The following is a 17,164-nucleotide window of genomic DNA, read 5'->3' on the forward strand; positions in this document are numbered from 1 at the left end:
ACCTCATCTCCCTGAAAAATGAAAAAATTAGCTGGGCATCATGGCTGGTGCCTATAGTCCCAGCTACTAGGAAGGCTGAGACAGGAGGATCACTTGAGCCCAGGAGTCTGAGGTTATTGTGAGCTGTGATGCCATGACACTACCCAGGGCAACAGAGTGAGATTCTGTCTCAAAACAAACAAAAACAAAAAACGGATTTGGGGGCTCCACTCATAGGATTTCTTTTTAATTTAGTGGGACTGGAGTAGATCCTGAGAATTTGCATGTGTAACAAGTTCCCAGGTGATAATGATGCTTCTGGTGCAGGGACCTTAAAGAACCTCTAATCTAGTCTGTTTACTTTTGCGAATAAAAAAACTGAATCCCTTGAACTGGGAAGATTCTGCAAAGTCTGAACTGGAACCCTGGCCTCCCAGCTCCCCCTGCTCTCTTCTCTCCCCCTTGCGTAGCAGTAGTCTTTTTTTTTTAATTAATTTTTTATTTTTTTTATTAAATCGTGTCTGTGTACAATACCATGGAATATTATGCAATAGTCTTTTGTAGCCCTCACTTACTGCTTTATTTGAAGGAGGAACGTGTTCAGAATTTTAACAGTAGAATCTAATACTTGCTGTGTGTGCTGTTTCTCACCTTGCAGGACATTATTAGTTCTGAGTTTATTCACAAACTTGAAGCTCTGCTACAAAGAGCGTATCGTCTCCAAGAGGAGTTTGAAGCCACGCTTGGAGCATCGGATCCTAACTCCCTTGTAAATGATATTGGTAAGATGGTTATTTTATATGGTTTTTAAGAAATGTGTGGTTTTTTTTCTTTTACATTCTTAGAATCCTATGCTCCCATGTCTCATGGATTTATAGGTTACATCTAAAAGAAAACAGCCATGAAAAAAATTTTTATTGTATTTCTGTTTTTCTTTCAGTTTTCTTTTTCTGTTTTTTTAATTTTTATTTTTTAATTTGTGTTTCATTTCAAATTATTATGAGGGCACAAATTTTGAGGTTATATTGTTCTTACTTCCGGGTTAAGTTCCATTTGGGTATTCCACACCCTCACAATGTGCACAGTGGGTGAGATCCCGCCTCCTGGCAAGTGTTGTTCCCCCTCCCACCTCTTCTGTTTTAGTTTTCAAGTTAACTTAATGTCCTTAAGATATAAATTCAAGTACTTACCATAGGTAGGACTGTGGCATTATTATTATTGTTATTGTTTGCTTTTTGGAAACAGAGTCTCGCTTTGTTGCCTTCAGTAGAGTGCTGTGGCATCACAGCTCACAGCAACCTCAAACTCTCAGGCTCAAGCAAGCCTCTTGCCTCAGCCTCCTGAGTAGCTGGGACTACGGCACCTGCCACAACACCCAGCTAGTTTTTCTGTTTTTAGTAGAGATGGGGTCTCACTCTTGCTCAGGCTGGTCTCAAACTCCTGAGCTCAAGTAATTCACCCCCTGCCTTGGCCTCCCAGAGTGCTAGTGCTAGGGTTACAGGTGTGAGCCACTGTCCCCAGCTTCATGTTACTTCTACACCAGAACACCCACGGGGTGTAGCTTAATTTCTGGTATTTTCAGGTGGTTTCTGTTTTATTCTGAGATTGAATCTCACTCTGTCACCCTGGGTAGAGTGCCCTGTCATCGTCATAGCTCACAGCAACGTCAAACTCATAGCCTCAAGTGATTCTCCTGCCTCAGCCTCCCAAGTGACTGGGACTACAGGCGCCCACCACCATTCCTGGCTAGTTTTTCTATTTTTCTTTTTGTAAGTAGTAACTTGTTTTACTTGACATTTCTAAGAATTCTAGGCTCTTTAGTTACCTTCCCGCAAATGCAATGATTCCTGTGTGAAATTGACCAAGTTCTTCCCATCTCTGGCCTTCAGTTTTCCATCCATCAAATGCCAGGGTTGGGCTAGGTCTGAGATGGCCAATTACCTTGAGGGGTAGCTCTGTGTCATTGCTAGGGACTGCCTGGACCACCTCTGTGATGACAAAGGAATGTCTGATTTCAGGAAATAAGAAAAAGCGATAAGTGCAGCTTCATTAGTGGACTTTCCAGTATGAAGTAGAGCCTATTCCCGACTTGACTCAACAGAAAGGCCCACAGAAGGGTGAGGACATTCCTCTTGTGTTAAGTTCAAACCAATGCTCAGCTTTGCCCACTGGCATAGTTTTTCTATTTTTAGTAGAGATGGGGTCTTGCTCTTGCTCAGGCTGGTCTCAAGCTCCTGAGCTCTAGGGATCCACCTGCCTTGGCCTCCCTGAGTACTGGGAGTACAGGTGGGAGCCACTGGGCTCTTTCAAGTTGTTTCTAAGGAAATTGTTGTTAATTTAGAATTCCAAATGGATTTTTAAAGCAGGACCCATAGTTGACCGAGCACAGTGTCACATGCCTGTAATCCTAGTACTCTGGAGGCCAAGGCGGGCAGACTGCCTGAGCTCACAAGAGAAGACCCTCTCTCTAAAAAAATAGCCTGGTGTTGTGGCGGACACCTGTAGTCCTAGCTAATTGGGAGGCTGAGGCAAGAGACTCACTTAAGCCCAAGAGTTTGAGGTTGCTGTGAACTGTGACACCATGGCACTCTACCAAGGGTGACCAACTGAGACTGTCTCAAAAAAGAAAAAAAAGTGAAGCAGGACCCCTCATCAGTCTATGCATTTAGTTAGCTTAGGTTTGGAATAAGTTGCTGACCGCATTTGGGATGTCACTGGCTGTTAGGCTGACGTCCTTTTCCCTGCAGCCTGGCAGTGCCTTGGCCTTCTGTTGCCCTGGAATTTGCAGTTGGCATGGCACTGTTACATGTTGGTCCTTTTGGGAATTATTTGGATGTTGCAAGTTTCCATTTTGATACTTCTGGATTGAAAGTGATGAATCTATGGCTAAGACTCAGGTAGTAGCTCTGAGTTACTTGATATTAATCAAAATTGCATAGAAATCAGTTCATTCTCTAAATCTAAATTCATTTTCTATCTTTGGTTTATTTAGAGGCAACTCATAGTAGTCGTAAAACAAGAGTCTTTCAAATGCCTTCGGAGGCTCAGGTGTGATTTTAAATCAAGTGTTTCTGGCTCGGTGCCTTTAGCTCATCAGCTAGGGCACCAGCTACATATACCAGAGCTCGCAGGTTCGAATCTAGCCTGGGCCTGCCAAATAGCAATGACAGCTACAACCAAAAAATAGCCGGCTGTTGTGGCGGGCACCTGCAGTCCCAACTACTTGGGAGGTTGAGGTAAGAGAATCACTTAAGCCCAAGAGTTTGAAGTTGCTATGAGCTGTGATGCCACTGCCGTGACATCTTAAAACAGCTTGTGGGTGGCGCCTGTGGCTCAAGGAGTAGGGCACCGGTCCCATATGCCAGAGGTGGCGGGTTCAAACCCAGCCCTGGCCAAAAACCACAAAAAAAAAAAAAAAAAATGTAAAAAAAAACACAAAAAAACAGCTTGAGACTCTGAAAGAAAGAAAGAATTTCTCTGACTTCATTTAATACTTGATTGTTTTAGAATCTGCTCTGTCTTGTTTGATTACATTAATTTTCTCTTAAGAGGGCTTTCAGGATTAGAAGATCCCTAAGCCATTCTCCTTCTCCTTTGCGTTTGGAAGGGGAGATGCTGAGTCGCTAGAGGGCAGTATGTTTCATCTGCAGCTCAGGGCCCTGCGACTCTCAGGTGCCGTTCAGTATTGCTCGTAGCACTGGGAGTTAAATTTAGGCCCACGCTGCTTTTGGCACATTTTGTGTACACCTGCTTCTGTAACTCATAGTGAGAAAGATCATGGAGGTTATGCAAAGAAGACTTGAAATAACATTTGTGTAAATTTCCATTAGTGGGCAAGTTCTACCTACCAGCATCCAGAGTGTTGTGTTTATTTGTAGTTCTAGCTAACAACATCAAAAGTATTATGTTTTTTTGTAGTTGACAACAAAGTAGCTAACAACACCCAGAGTGTTGTGTTTACTTTAGTTCTAGCTAACAGAATACAGAGTGTTGTGTTTATTTGTAGTTCCAGCTAACAGCATCCAGAGTGTGGTGTTTTGTTTCTTTTTTTGAGAGTCTCACTATATCGCCCTGGGTAGAGTGCTATGCGTCACAGCTCACAGCAACCTCAAACTCTTGGGCTCAAGCGATTCTCTTGCCTCAGCCTCCAAAGTAGCTGGGACTAGAGGCGCCTGCCACAATGCTTGGCTATTTTTTTGCTGAAGTTGTCATTGTTGTTTTAGCTGGCCGGGGCTGGGTTCCAACCCGCCAGCCTTGGTGTATGTGGCCAGTGCCCTTCCCCCTCAGCTATGGGCACCACCCCAGAGTGTGGTGTTTATTTGTTGTTCTAGCTAACATCATCCAGGAATTGATAAATTTTCAGTTATGCTGGTCTTTAGCCCTGGAAGGTATTGCCAAATTAGTCTCTGGACTAGTATTTGTACCAATTTAAACTCCCACCAGCAGTGTATGAGAGTTCCTTTTCATATCCTCGTTTGGTTTAACGTCTCTCTGGTTCTATCAGGATTTTTCATTTTGATGTCACCACGTTCATCTGTCTTTCCTTTAGGGTTTGTGCTGTCTGGTATTGTTTAGAGGTGTAATGATAATTCTTTTATATTTTCCTTGGAGAAGTTTTGTTTTCATATTTAGGTATTTAAATCTTTTGGAAGCTGATTTTTTAAAATATATATTACTGTTTTCTTTCTTTTCCTTTATATATTACTGTTTTCTTTCTTTTCCTTTATATATTACTATTTTCTTTTTGACATTTGGATACCTAGTTGCCTCAGTACCACTCCTTGAATGATATATTCTTTTTTCACTGATTTGAAGTGTCCTCTCTGCCATATGTCACAGACCCTTCTGTGTGTGTCGTCTCTGGACCTTCTGTTTTATTGTGCTAGTGTGTTTGTTCCTGCACTGATTTTTCAGTGTCTTAATTACTGTAGCTTCATACACCTGTATGATAAGTTGTGACACCTGGCAGGGTCAGTCCATTCATTGTGTTCTTTTTTGAGACTTGCGTTGGCTATTCTTAACCCTTTGTTTTTCCATGTGAAGTTTAGGACAGCTGGTCAAGTTTCATGAAAAACCCTCTTGGGATTTTGCAATTATAGGTCAGGTGTGGGAGCATTTACATTTTCATAATAGTTATCTTTCCATCTGTGAACATGGTATGTTCCTTTACTTAGGTCTTCATTTATATCTTTTGCCATGTTTTTTATTTTGAGACAGAGTCTCAAGCTGTCGCCCTGGGTAGAGTGTGTGATGTCACAGCTCACATGGGTGATGTCCCAGCTCACAGCAACTTCCAACTCTTGGGCTTAAGCGATTCTCTTGCCTCATCCTCCCAAGTAGCTGGGACTACAGGTGCTTGCCACAATGCCCGGCTATTTTTTTTTTTTTTTTTTGGTTGTACTTGTTATTGTGGTTTGGCGGGCCTGGGCTGGATTCGAACCCGCTAGCTCCAGTGTATGTGGCTGGCGCCCTAGCCACCTGAGCTACAGCCACTGAGCCTCTTTTGCAATGTTTTATAATTTTTCCCATAAACATTTTATACATATTTTTTCCTCAGTCCCTGATCCTTTTATTGTTTTTAAATGGTACATTTTAAAAATTTACATTTTCTAATTTTGTATTATTGATATCTAAAATGTTACCGATTTTTGCATTTGAATATTAACAATCCTAGTGGACTCATATTAGTTTTATCACCAGTAGTTTGTTATAGATTCTTTTACACCTTTTGTCTAGACCACATATTATCTATGAATCATAACATATTTATTTATTCATTTGTTTTTTGCGACAGAGTCTTAGTCATCTGGGGTATAGTAGAGTGAGGTTATCTTAGCTCACTACAAACCCACTCTCCAGTGCTGAAGTGATCCTCCTGCCTAAGCCTCTCAAGTAGCCGGGACTATAAGTGACACCGTGATGTCTGGCTAATTTTTCTGTTGTTAGTAGAGACAGGATCTGCTCTCATGCTTGTTCAGGCTGGTCTCAACTTCTGAGCCCAAGCAGTCCTCCCACTTTAGCCTCTCAGAGCTAGGACCACAGGACTGAGCCACCACGCCCACCCATACATTTATTTTTATTTCTTTCTAACTACCCTATGTTTTTTCCTCTCTTCCTCCATTTTCCTGCTCTGAGTAGATGCTTATAGTGTTTAAGTCTGAAAAGAGGTGTGTCAGAGGAGGGCCCTAAGGTAGCTGGGCCACTCACAGAGTCAGTGACCACATCCCTTATGGCTGTAGTCTTGTCAGAGACATTTGTTTTAAGAGATAGTGTCTCGCTCTTAATGACAGAGAGACACATGAAGACTGCTAAGGCAAATATAGTTTAAACATCAATTCATAAGTACTTATTCATTTACTGTGCGCCTTATGTGTGGTCAGATTCAGATGAAATAAGGGCTATTGCTCCCGTCTTCAGGTGGCCTGTGGTCTGACTGGCTAAGACCTATCCTTCGGAAATAGTTAGAAAGCAGGACCAAGGTGTCTCCTAAGAACCAGAGCCTGAGCTCCCTCCACAAAGCAGAGGAGCCTTCTTTTAACTTGCCTCCCCACCTCCATTCTTCCCATACCTCATAGCTGAAGTGCCCTCAGCCTGTTTAAGAGACTAAGATAAGAACTTGAAAGAAAACAGATCTCATTTGGGACATGCGTGTTAATTCTTTGGTTATCTGTGGCTATTTTTTGCTGAAACATCTAAATATCTGTGAAACTAATTTGAAGACCCAAATATCCTGAGTATCAGGTAAGACAGAGGCATATATAGGAGTGTTTTTCTGCATGATTTTATTATTTTTCCTTAATAAGTATTTTGTAAACTTTATTTATTTTTATTTATTTATTTATTTTTTGAGACAGAGTTTCACTTTGTCGCCCTCAGTAGAGTGCTCTGGCGTCACAGCTCACAGCAACCTCCAGCTCTTGGGCTTAGGCAATTCTCTTGCTTTAGCCTCCCGAGTAGCTGGGACTACAGGTGCCCACCACAATGCCCGGCTATTTTTTGTTGCAGTTTGACCGGGGCTGGGTTTGAACCTGCTGCCCTTGGTATATGGGGCCAATGCTCTTCTCACTGAGACACAGGCGCTGCCCTATTTTGTAAACTTTAAAAAGTGGCTGTAAATAGGTGATAGATTAAAAAAAGTTTATTTTTTGATTGAAAATACACACCTATGCTATGCATATATTTATCATATATTGTGCACTATGTATTTATGTCTTTTACAGTAAACAGATTAGTATTATCTGAATTACGTTGGTAAAAATTAGCCTGTAGTCGGCCACAACCATTAATGATAGATTGGTAGACTGTGAGATTAACATCTGATACCAAGGCATGACTTCTTCTTCAGAAGACTTCTGTTATCATCAGATCATGTACAGTATATGTCATTATTGGCTTTGGTGGTTTATTTTAGTAATGATACATTCAGTAATTCAGATTATTCTGTACTCACTTTGGTTAGGCTTTTGGACAGGACCAAACTGTTGAATTTAATGCCAGTTTAAAAATAAACTTAACTGGGCCTGGCGCAGTGGCTCATACCTGTAATCCTTTCACTCTGGGAGGCTGAGGCAGGTGGATCTGAGCTCAGGAGTTCAAGACCAGCCTGAGCAAGAGCCAGACCCTGTCTCTACTAAAATAGAAAAACTAGGGATGGCTTCTATGGCTCAGTGGGTAGGGTGCTGGCCCCATATACCGAGGGTGGCAGGTTCGAACCTGGCCCCGGCCAAACTGCAACAACAACAACAAAAAATAGCCGGATATTGTGGCAGGTGCCTGTAGTCCTGGCTACTCTGGAGGCTGAGGCAGGAGAATTGCCTAAGCCCAGGAGTTGGAGGTTGCTGTGAGCTCTGACACCACAGGCCTCTACCGAGGGCGATAAAGTGAAGACTGTGTCTCAAAAAATAAATAAATAAATAAAATAGAGTAGAAAAATTAGCTGTAATCCCAGTTACTTGGGCGGCGGAGGCAAGAGGATTGCTTAAGCCCAGGAATTTAAGGTTGCTGTGAGCTAAGATGCCATGGTGCTCTACCTAGGATGACAGGGTAAGACTCTGTCTCGAGAAAATAAATAAAATACAATAAAATAAACCTGATTAACAACAGATGGAGCTTGCACACAGTTTATAGGGGACATTATTTGGTAGATATGATTGAAATGAGTAAAGTTCAAGCATGTTGCTCTCCACTTTAGTTGCCTTCTAAAATGGTGTGGGCCTCATAGTTTTGGTGCTTACATACTCTGTGACTGGTAGTATGTGTTTGCAATAGCAGGAGTAGTAGGCAACTCTGAAGCCGTAAGTATGGTAAATGTCTTTTTTTGCTGGCTGGAACAAAAGATTTTGAGATTCTTTTAGACTGATGTGTAGGAACAAATTTAGTTCTTAAAAACAAACCAGGAATTTTTATAGTTTAAAAGCATTGCTTTTTATATTTCAGATGTGTGTTTAGTCTGACTCTTTGTAATCTAGTTTTTGAATAGAATGAACTCATAGCATCATAGGTCTGGAATATTTATTTAGCGAACATTTAACTTTGTAATATATGTCAAATAGGAATTAAGGCACCGGCAAAAAAGAAAAAAGAAAAAAACAAAAGGAATTAAGGCACCGGACAGACACAGACGAAAGTTTCCTCTTAGGCAGTGCAGAGTCTAGTTTTGGAGACAGGCATTGAAAATGCCATAGCACAGTGGAGTATGTACATAGTAATGTATTTATAAAGTTCTGGGGGAGCAAGAAAGCATATGATTAGGCTGGGCATGGTGGCTCATGCCTGTAATCCCAGCACTTTGAGAGTCAGAGATGGGAGGCTTGCTAGGAGTTTAAGACCAGCCTGGGCAACATAAGAGACTCTGTCTTTACAAGAAATAGAAAAGTCAAGGCTCGGCACCTGTAGCTCAACCGAGGCAACCGGCTAAGGCACCAGCCACATACACCAAAAGCTGGCAGGTTCAAATCCAGCCCAGGCCTGCCAAACAACAATGACAGCTACAACCAAAAAATAGCCAGGCGTTGTGGCAGGTTGTAGTCTACTACAACTACTTGGGAGGCTGAGGCAAGAGAATTGCTTAAAGCCCAGGAGTTGGAGGTTGCTGTGAGCTGTGACGTCACAGCACTCTACCAAGGACGACAGCTTGAGGCTCTGTCTAAAAACAAACAAAAAAAGAGTCAGGTATGGTGGTACCTATAGTCCTAGGTACTTGGGAGGCTGGGGCAGGAGGATCACTTGAGCAGATGTTTGAGGCTGCAATGAGCTGTGATTGTGCCACTACACTCCAGCCTGGGTAACAGAGTGAAACACTATCTCTTAAAACAAAACAAAACAAGCAAACAAAAGCATGTGATTATTGCAGGGGGAGGCCCAGGGAGAGGTTTCATAGAAGGACTGGCCCTTAAAGAAAGATGGTTGTTTTGCCAAGGAGGCAGGTGAGGAAAGAGCATTCTCAGCAGAGGGAACAGCACGGGTCACGGTGCAAACTGGAGTTGTCTAGACAACTTTAAGTTGTTTGCTGTGTCTCAGGAACATAGTACATGTAGGAAAACGGGGGGGAGATGGGTCTAGAAAGGTGAACAGGAGATGAATCAAGGGCCTTGCATTGCACCTTTAGGCAAAAGAGAGTTACTGAGGATGATAAGAAGTCCTAATCAGATTTATGTGTTTGAAGGAGATTTTAGAAGTGTGGCTGGTACAGCTTAGATATTTTATCCACCTTTCTTCCTGCTTCTTCAGGCATAGAATTTTATTGAATCAATGAGACATCCTTTAAGGAAAAATTGAGAGATTTTTTTCCAGCCTCATACTGACTACACTAATTCTCTGGCAGAGAACAGAAAAAGCTATAAAGTGGGACCTCCTGACCACTAGAGAGATGTTATTCTTTTTCAGTAAGCAGCCAGATAGAGCATTTAGAAATACTGTCTAAGTTTGGCAGCAAGAGGAAATACCTCACCCTATACCATCTTGCCTCAAATGTCAGCCGAGACTGAAGTTCTAAGACCTCGTCCTCTTCCTTTCCTGCAGAATCACTGTGGTTGGAGGATAAACTCCCTGGGGGGTTATTTTTAGGGAGTGATATGAATTACAGGCTTAAGTTGTATACTCAGACCTCTAAATATATAGAGTGCAAATTGCACAACATGTGAGAAATTTGGCTTAGTAATTTCCTCCCATGTGTTAAGGCTCATAATCTTAATTTCAAAGAGTTTAATAATACCCCGGAATGAAGCCTGACTGGGGTTGTATATGCCAGTCACAAGAGTTCAGAGGACAAAGTCCTACCGTGAAAATGCTGGGGTCCCAGAACAAAGGAAATCCCTGCTGCTTGCCTTTGCCTCTTCTGTGTTAAGTTAGATCTTATGTATTCCAGGGTCGTTACCAGCCCATGCAGGGCCCTTGTGTGAGTTAGAAAAGGGGCCATGTAAGCCCCTTGGGAAGGGCACCTTTGTGCTGCAAAAGGTCACCCTCCTGCAGGTAGACGCAGGCCTGGTCCATGACTGGATTTCTGCCCCACTTGTTCCCGTGGCCCTGGTCTTTGTGCAGTGCACGGAGCGACCAGTTGTACCTAGTGGCCTCACTCTAGTCTCTCTAACTGCAGGCCTGGTCTTAATTTCTTCTTGTTCCTCTTGGGTGACTCCAGTCACCACTTTCTCTTTCTTTCTTTTTGAAAGAGTAGGAAACGCTGTGTCCCATCTTCCTGTCGCTCATTGTGCCTCAGCGGCTGTGCTCCCCAGTTAGGAGTCCCAGCTGTTTTGTGGGCTGATCGTGGCATATAGATGTTTTCATAAATAGGCAAAGCAGATACAACTGTTGTGGAAATCTTTTGGGTAGTGGCAAGCTGTTTTTGTACATATATTGTTATTTCACAAAGGTGAAACTGTGTCATAACACAGTTACTGATTAGTTCTCCTTTCTTATGATCCAGTGGATTTTTTAATTTTGATTTTTGAGACACAGTCTTACTCTTGACCAGACTAGAGTGCCCTGGCATAAGCCTAGCTCATAGCAACCTCAACTCCTGTGTTCAAGGTGATCCTCCAACCTCAGCCTTCCAAGTAATTGGGACTACAGGCACATGCCAAAATGCCTGGCTAATTTTCCTATTTTTAGTAGAGATGGGGTCTCACTTTTGCTCAGGCTGATCTTGAACTCCTGAGCTCAGGGGATCTGCCCACCTCACCCTCCCAGAGTGCTAGGATTATAGGTATAAGGCACCACACCGGGCCTGTTCCCATGGATTTTATTGTTAGTTACTCTTTTCATTACTGAGGCACATAGAAGTTAAAAAGTAAAACAATGTTATAACTTTTAGTTCTTTCACTTTCTGAAATTGTGTTTTTGATTTTGGTATTCAACTTCGTTCTTTCTCTCCACTTAAACTTTAACATTTTTAAACGTATCAGAAAAAAAATCATCCACAGTATGGATGGGCAGATACTCACAAAACATGCAAAGGCTAACAGTAATTTAGTAGAATCTGTTTGAAAATACTGTATGGGCAGCAGGAGTGTTTCCATTTTTAATAAAACCATAGAGAGGAACAGGTTCCAAATCATATTTAAACTGCTGAAAGTCACTTGGAGAATGGCTGCTGACATAAAAGTCAGATGACATTGAGACACCGGCAGCTTCCTCTTCTTGCTGGTGTTGTAAAATCTACAGTGGACAGCCTGAATTTTCAAAGAAGAGTGGCATCTTTGGAATCTTCACTAGAATCTGCTGAGGTTAAAATAGACCCAGTGTTTTCTAAGTGACAAAAAATAGAATGTGCCTAGGAATGGCAAAAGAGAGACGCAGGAAACCTTAGATTGCTCTAAGGAAGATTCAGGCCTCAAGTTCCAAGTTCTAAGTTCTAGTTTTCTTTTCTTTTAAATTTGTAAAGCAAACCTTGCTTTGGAAAAAGTTAAGTAATTTGTGAACTATGAGATTGTGAAAGGAGGAGGAAGGCTTAAATCCAGTCAGATTTTTGGCCTAAAATAAGACAATTTAGTTAAAATTAACCATAACAGTTATCAGTGTTCTTCCAGAAAGGAACATTGTTTATGTCTATGTATGAATGCTTTAAAAGTTCTGGGTGACTGAGACAGGCAAAAGCGTATTTTTAAAATTTTATATTTACTTATTTTAAAAGATTCCAAGGGGGAGAGAAAAAGCTACTCCATGAGAGTTAGTGTGGTAATTTACAGGACTTTTTTTTTTTGAGACAGAGTCTCACTCTGTCACACTTGGTAGAGTCCTATGGCAATATAGCTCACAGCAATCTCAAACTCTTGGGCTTACACAATCCTCTTGCCTCAGCCTCCCAAGTAGCTGGGACCACAGGCACTTGCCATAATGCCCATTTTTTTAGAGACAGGGGTCTCGCTCTTGTTCAGGCTGGTCTCCAACTCATGAGCCCAAGCAGTCCACTCACTTTGGCCTCCCAGAGTGCTAGAATTACAGGTGTGAGCCACCACACTCAGCCACGTTTTCTCCTTCTTGAAAGTATTTGATTATCCCCATCTAAATATTCCCACTTAAAATTCTAAATCAGTCACTAACTAGCAAAGTGTGATTGATGAAGTAGAAAGAAAAAGGTTTGAGTGGCGTGTGCATGGCATTTGTGTTCTATTGCTACCTTTGGTATTCCCTCCAGAGGGCAGATGAAGTATTTTCACTTTGCTGTTATATATTACACACTCATCAGGACTTGTGAACTGAGCATCAGTATAGCTGCTGCTTCAATCACAGAGTAAAACTGATGCCTAATAATAATTTCTAGCGTCATTGCCAACACTGACTTACAGAAAACATTGTCTTACCCTTCTTTCTCCTGGTCTTCGAAATGCTGATTGAACCTTTTCTGTTCTCAGCCCAGATAGACAATATTGGATTCTTTTTTCCTTTCCTTCTGTTAAATCCTTACAGAAAAGGACACAAAACAAAAATGCACAGTGACTCATCACACGTTCTTGTGTAGCTGTAGAAACTGCGAGCTCCTCAGAAGGCCTGCTTTGCCCCTCCCAATCAGTACACTCCCGCTCACCCCCAACTGACCATTGTCCTGATGCTTATGCTGATCACCTTCTAGTCTTTCTTTATAGTTTTACCGACTAAAACCCTGACCACTGCAGTTTACTTTAGACTGATGTTGAATTTTGTATGAAGGAAACCAAGAATATAATTCTTTGTTGCACATATTGTGAGATTCATCCATGTTGTTTGTGTGTAGCAGCAATTCATTCATTTTCGCTGTTGTGTGGTATTTCTATTTATTTTAATTTAAAAATTTTTGTGTGTGTGTGGTATTTCATTATATGAATATACTATAGTATAGATCAGGCATCCTCAAACTTTTTAAACAGGGGACCAGTTCACTGTCCCTCAGACCATTGGAGGGCCGGACTATAGTTTAAAAAAAAAAACTATGAACAAATTTCTATGCACAGTGCACATATCTTATTTTGAAGTAAAAAAACAAAAGGGGAACAAATACAATCACACCGCCTCATGTGGCCCGCGGGCCGCAGTTTGAGGACCCCTGGGATTGTCTATAGTAGATGGACAGTTTGGAGCTAATCTAAACAGTGATGTTATGAAAACATTCTTTTTTTTTTTTTTTTAATTTGGCCGGGGCTGGGTTTGAACCCGCCACCTCCGGCATATGGGACCGGCGCCCTACCCGCTGAGCCACAGGCGCCGCCCCTATGAAAACATTCTTATGTGTATAAGCTTGCATTTTTGTTAAACACACCCAAAGGTAGAATTGCTAGGTCCGAGCTAATGCAGTCATGAAGGTTTGTAGGTAATGCCAGACTTTCCAGAGTCGTTCTGTCTGTTGTTTCTGTAGTGTTGTGTGTAAGTTTCCACACTATGCAGACTTGACAAAAGCGTTGTTGTTTTTTCCTAATTTCAGTCCTTATAGTAGATGTGTTGTTATTAGAGACAGTCTCACTCTGTTGCCTTGGGTAGAGTGCCCTGGTGTCATAGCTCACAGCAACCTCAACTCTTGGGCTCCCCTTGCCCCAGCCTCCCGAATAGCTGTGACTACAGGTGCCCGCCATGATGCCCAGCTCATGATGCATGGCGCGAAGATTTTAGCATTTTTTTCTGCTAAAAAAAATTCAGTAAAAAGTATCCTAAAATATTAACTAAGATGCCTTTGGCTTTTTTTTCTTTTTTTGGTTGCAGTTTGGCCAGGGCCGGGTTTGAACCTACTACCTTCGGTATATGGGGCTGGCGCCCTACTCAGGCGCTGAGCCACAGGCGCTGCACCCTTTGGCTTTTTTTCTTTCCTTTTTTTTTTTTTTTTTTCAGAGACAGAGTCTCACTTTGTCACCCTTGGTAGACTACCGTGGCATCACAGCTCATAGCAACCTCCAGCTCTTGGGCTTACGTGATTCTCTTGCCTCAGCCTCCTGAGTAGATGGGACTATAGGTGCCCACCATAATGCCTGGCTATTTTTGTTGTTGTTGTAGTTTGGTTGGGGCCGGGTTTTTTAACCCACCACTCTTGGTATATGGGGCCGGCGCCCTGCTCACTGAGCCACAGGTACCGCCTGAAGCCTTTGGCTTTTAATTTTTCATACTGTCCCCGTCTTTCTATACCACAATCAAGAGTTGGTGCTACTTTTAATAAAGAGAATTTAAATTTTAATTGGATGTATGAAAGCAGTTAGTTTGGGATGTTACCCAAGATTCTTTCTTTATACTTTTTATTGGCTTGTCTGAAAAACAGATGTATTATTTCTCTTCATAATTATTAAGTTCCCATTCCAGGAATCATAACAATTACTGAAATAAGAGGTATGGTTTATGGAGTTGATTTAATGAGGAAATCTTTCTAGTTTCTCTGGAATTGAGCCATTTTTCTTTGTTAGATTTTTCAATAAAAAATAAAATGCAGCCATAGTGACTGATCTGGATGACATTGAGTAGCTGGTTACTGCTGACTGAAGTAAAACAGAGCAGCTTATGGGCAATGTCTGAAAGGTAAAGTGACAGAAGATAAAAGTCTGCGTTCCACTCTGAAAATAGCCACAGACAGTGGAACCAAGAGTTAATTGACTTACAGTCCTGCTTTAATAATGCTTTGATGTTGTGAAAATTGTACTGTTTTCTTTTTCAACAATTATTACTAAGAATGGAGAATAAATAGGATGATAAAACTTTGAAGGTTATAAGTGCTGATTAAATTTTGTAAATAAGCTTTAAGTGTATGTGTGTGTTTTGGAAGGCTTACATACACTAAAAGAGAATTATGGGCATTTTTCTGGATAGTTGAATATCTAGAGACGCCAGTTCTGTAGCTATTACTAAGTGCAAGATAATTGTTTTGTTCTCTAGTTTGATGGAAAAATGTAAATTGCTAAAATATTTTTGAAACAGAATAATTCAGAATTGTCGTTTCTTTTGAGACAGAATCTCATTCTATCACTTGGGCTAGACAGCAGTGGCATCATCATAGCTCACTGCAACTCCCAACTCCTGGGTTCAAGTGATCCTCCAGCATCAACCTTCCAAGTAGCTGGGACACAGGTGTGTGCCACTAGGCCTGGCTAATTTTTTCTATTTTTAGTAAAGACAGGGTCTCACTCTTGTTCAGGCTGTTCTCAAACTCCAGGCCTGGTGCGGTGCTTCTGCCTCAGAGAGCTAGGATTATAGGTGTGAGCCCCTGCACCTGTTGAACCTCACATTTTGTCCTGTAAGTAGTCATTTAATAGTAGGAGGTTTTTTTTTTTGTTTGTTTGTTTGTTTTGAGACAGAGTCTCACTTTGTGGCCCTCGGTAGAGTGCAGTGGCATCACAGCTCATAGCAACCTCCAACTCTTGGGCTTAGGCGATTCTCTTGCCTCAGCCTCCCAAATAGCTAGGACTACAGGCGCCCGCCACAACACCCGGCTATTTTTTTGTTGCAGTTTGGCCGGGGCTGGGTCTGAACCCGTCACTCTTGGTATATGGGGCCGGTACCCTACCCCCTGAGCCACAGGCGTCAGTAGGAGGATTTTTAAGCTAAATAGTTTTAGGTACTTTGAAAGGATTGATGTAAATGTCATCTGAAGACAATTATAATTTAAACTTGGGAGATAAATACTTAAAATGTAAAATCTTGTCCCACCAAACGTAAAGTAGGAAAAAAATACGATACATGTATAGTAATAGGAATGAACCTTGTACCAACCGTGGCTTACTCACTCTTCAGCTTGGCCTAGAGCTTGGAATGTAATTGGTTGCACAACTTCTGAGTTTAAACTAAATTAATGGTTTGGATTTTTAAAAATAACTCTATACTTCCTGTATAGAGTCACAAATTGTATTTTCTAAGGTTTAGGGGGTTTTTTTGTTTTTTTTTTTTGTAGAGACAGAGTCTCACTGTACTGCCCTTGGGTAGAGTGCCATGGCGTCACACGGCTCACAGCAACCTCTAACTCTTGGGCTTACGCGATTCTCTTGCCTCAGCCTCCAAGCAGCTGGGACTACAGGCGCCCGCCACAACGCCCGGCTATTTTTTTGTTGCAGTTTGGCCCAGGCTGGGTTTGAACCCGCCACCCTCGGCATATGGGGCCAGCGCCCTACTCACTGAGCCACAGGCACCGCCCCAGGTTTAGGGTTTTTAAGCAGAACTTGAAAGATGTCTGGTAAAAGTAATGAATTTATTTTGGGGAAAAATGATGGAATAGAAATTTGGATGAATGAAAACCAAGGAAATTTCTGGTCTCTTTTAAAGCAAATAAAGTGTCTGAGATATTTAGCAGATTGAGAATCACAATAAGGCTAAGCAAGGTGGAAGCACTCTGGAGGCTGAGGGGGGAGGACCCCTTGAGCTCAGGAGTTGGAGACCAGCCTGAGCAAGAGCAGGACCCATCTCTCCTGAAAAAAAAAAAAAAAGAAAAAAAAAAATAGATACTTGGGAGGCTGAGGCAGGACGGTCACTTGAACCCAGTAATTTGAAGTTGCTGTGAGCTAGGCTGATGCCACGGCACTCTCTCTCAAAAAAAAAAGAAAGAATCAAAATAAGAAAAATCTGTTTATATTTTATTATTCACTTTTTCATACTTGTGACAAATTTTGGAGCATATTACTTGTTTGCTACAATGTGGTTATGTATGTAGGCAAGTAAGGCATTTATTTGAAAATATAATGTTCACAGAGTCCTGATGATAGTATAGGAAGATATTCACGCCACATCTAGAATGCTGTGTATTGTAATA

At 41.7% G+C, this 17,164-nt stretch overlaps 1 protein-coding gene across 4 annotated transcripts in view; it reads left to right on the top strand.

Moving 5' to 3' along the window:
• The window catches only part of MIGA1 (mitoguardin 1), a 64,001-nt gene that overhangs the window by 19,752 nt on the left and 27,085 nt on the right, over positions 1-17,164 (top strand). For all 4 annotated transcript variants that reach the window (XR_008380254.1, XM_053592383.1, XM_053592381.1 and 1 more), the window contains exon 7: positions 638-761. Coding sequence is in view for 3 of the 4 variants with exons in the window: in XM_053592383.1 (XP_053448358.1) it covers positions 638-761 (124 nt within the window). In the remaining variant the exon portion in view is untranslated. The remainder of the gene's footprint in view (positions 1-637; positions 762-17,164) is intronic.

The sequence above is a fragment of the Nycticebus coucang genome, chromosome 5 (assembly GCF_027406575.1).
Source record: "Nycticebus coucang isolate mNycCou1 chromosome 5, mNycCou1.pri, whole genome shotgun sequence".
NCBI lineage: Eukaryota > Metazoa > Chordata > Mammalia > Primates > Lorisidae > Nycticebus > Nycticebus coucang.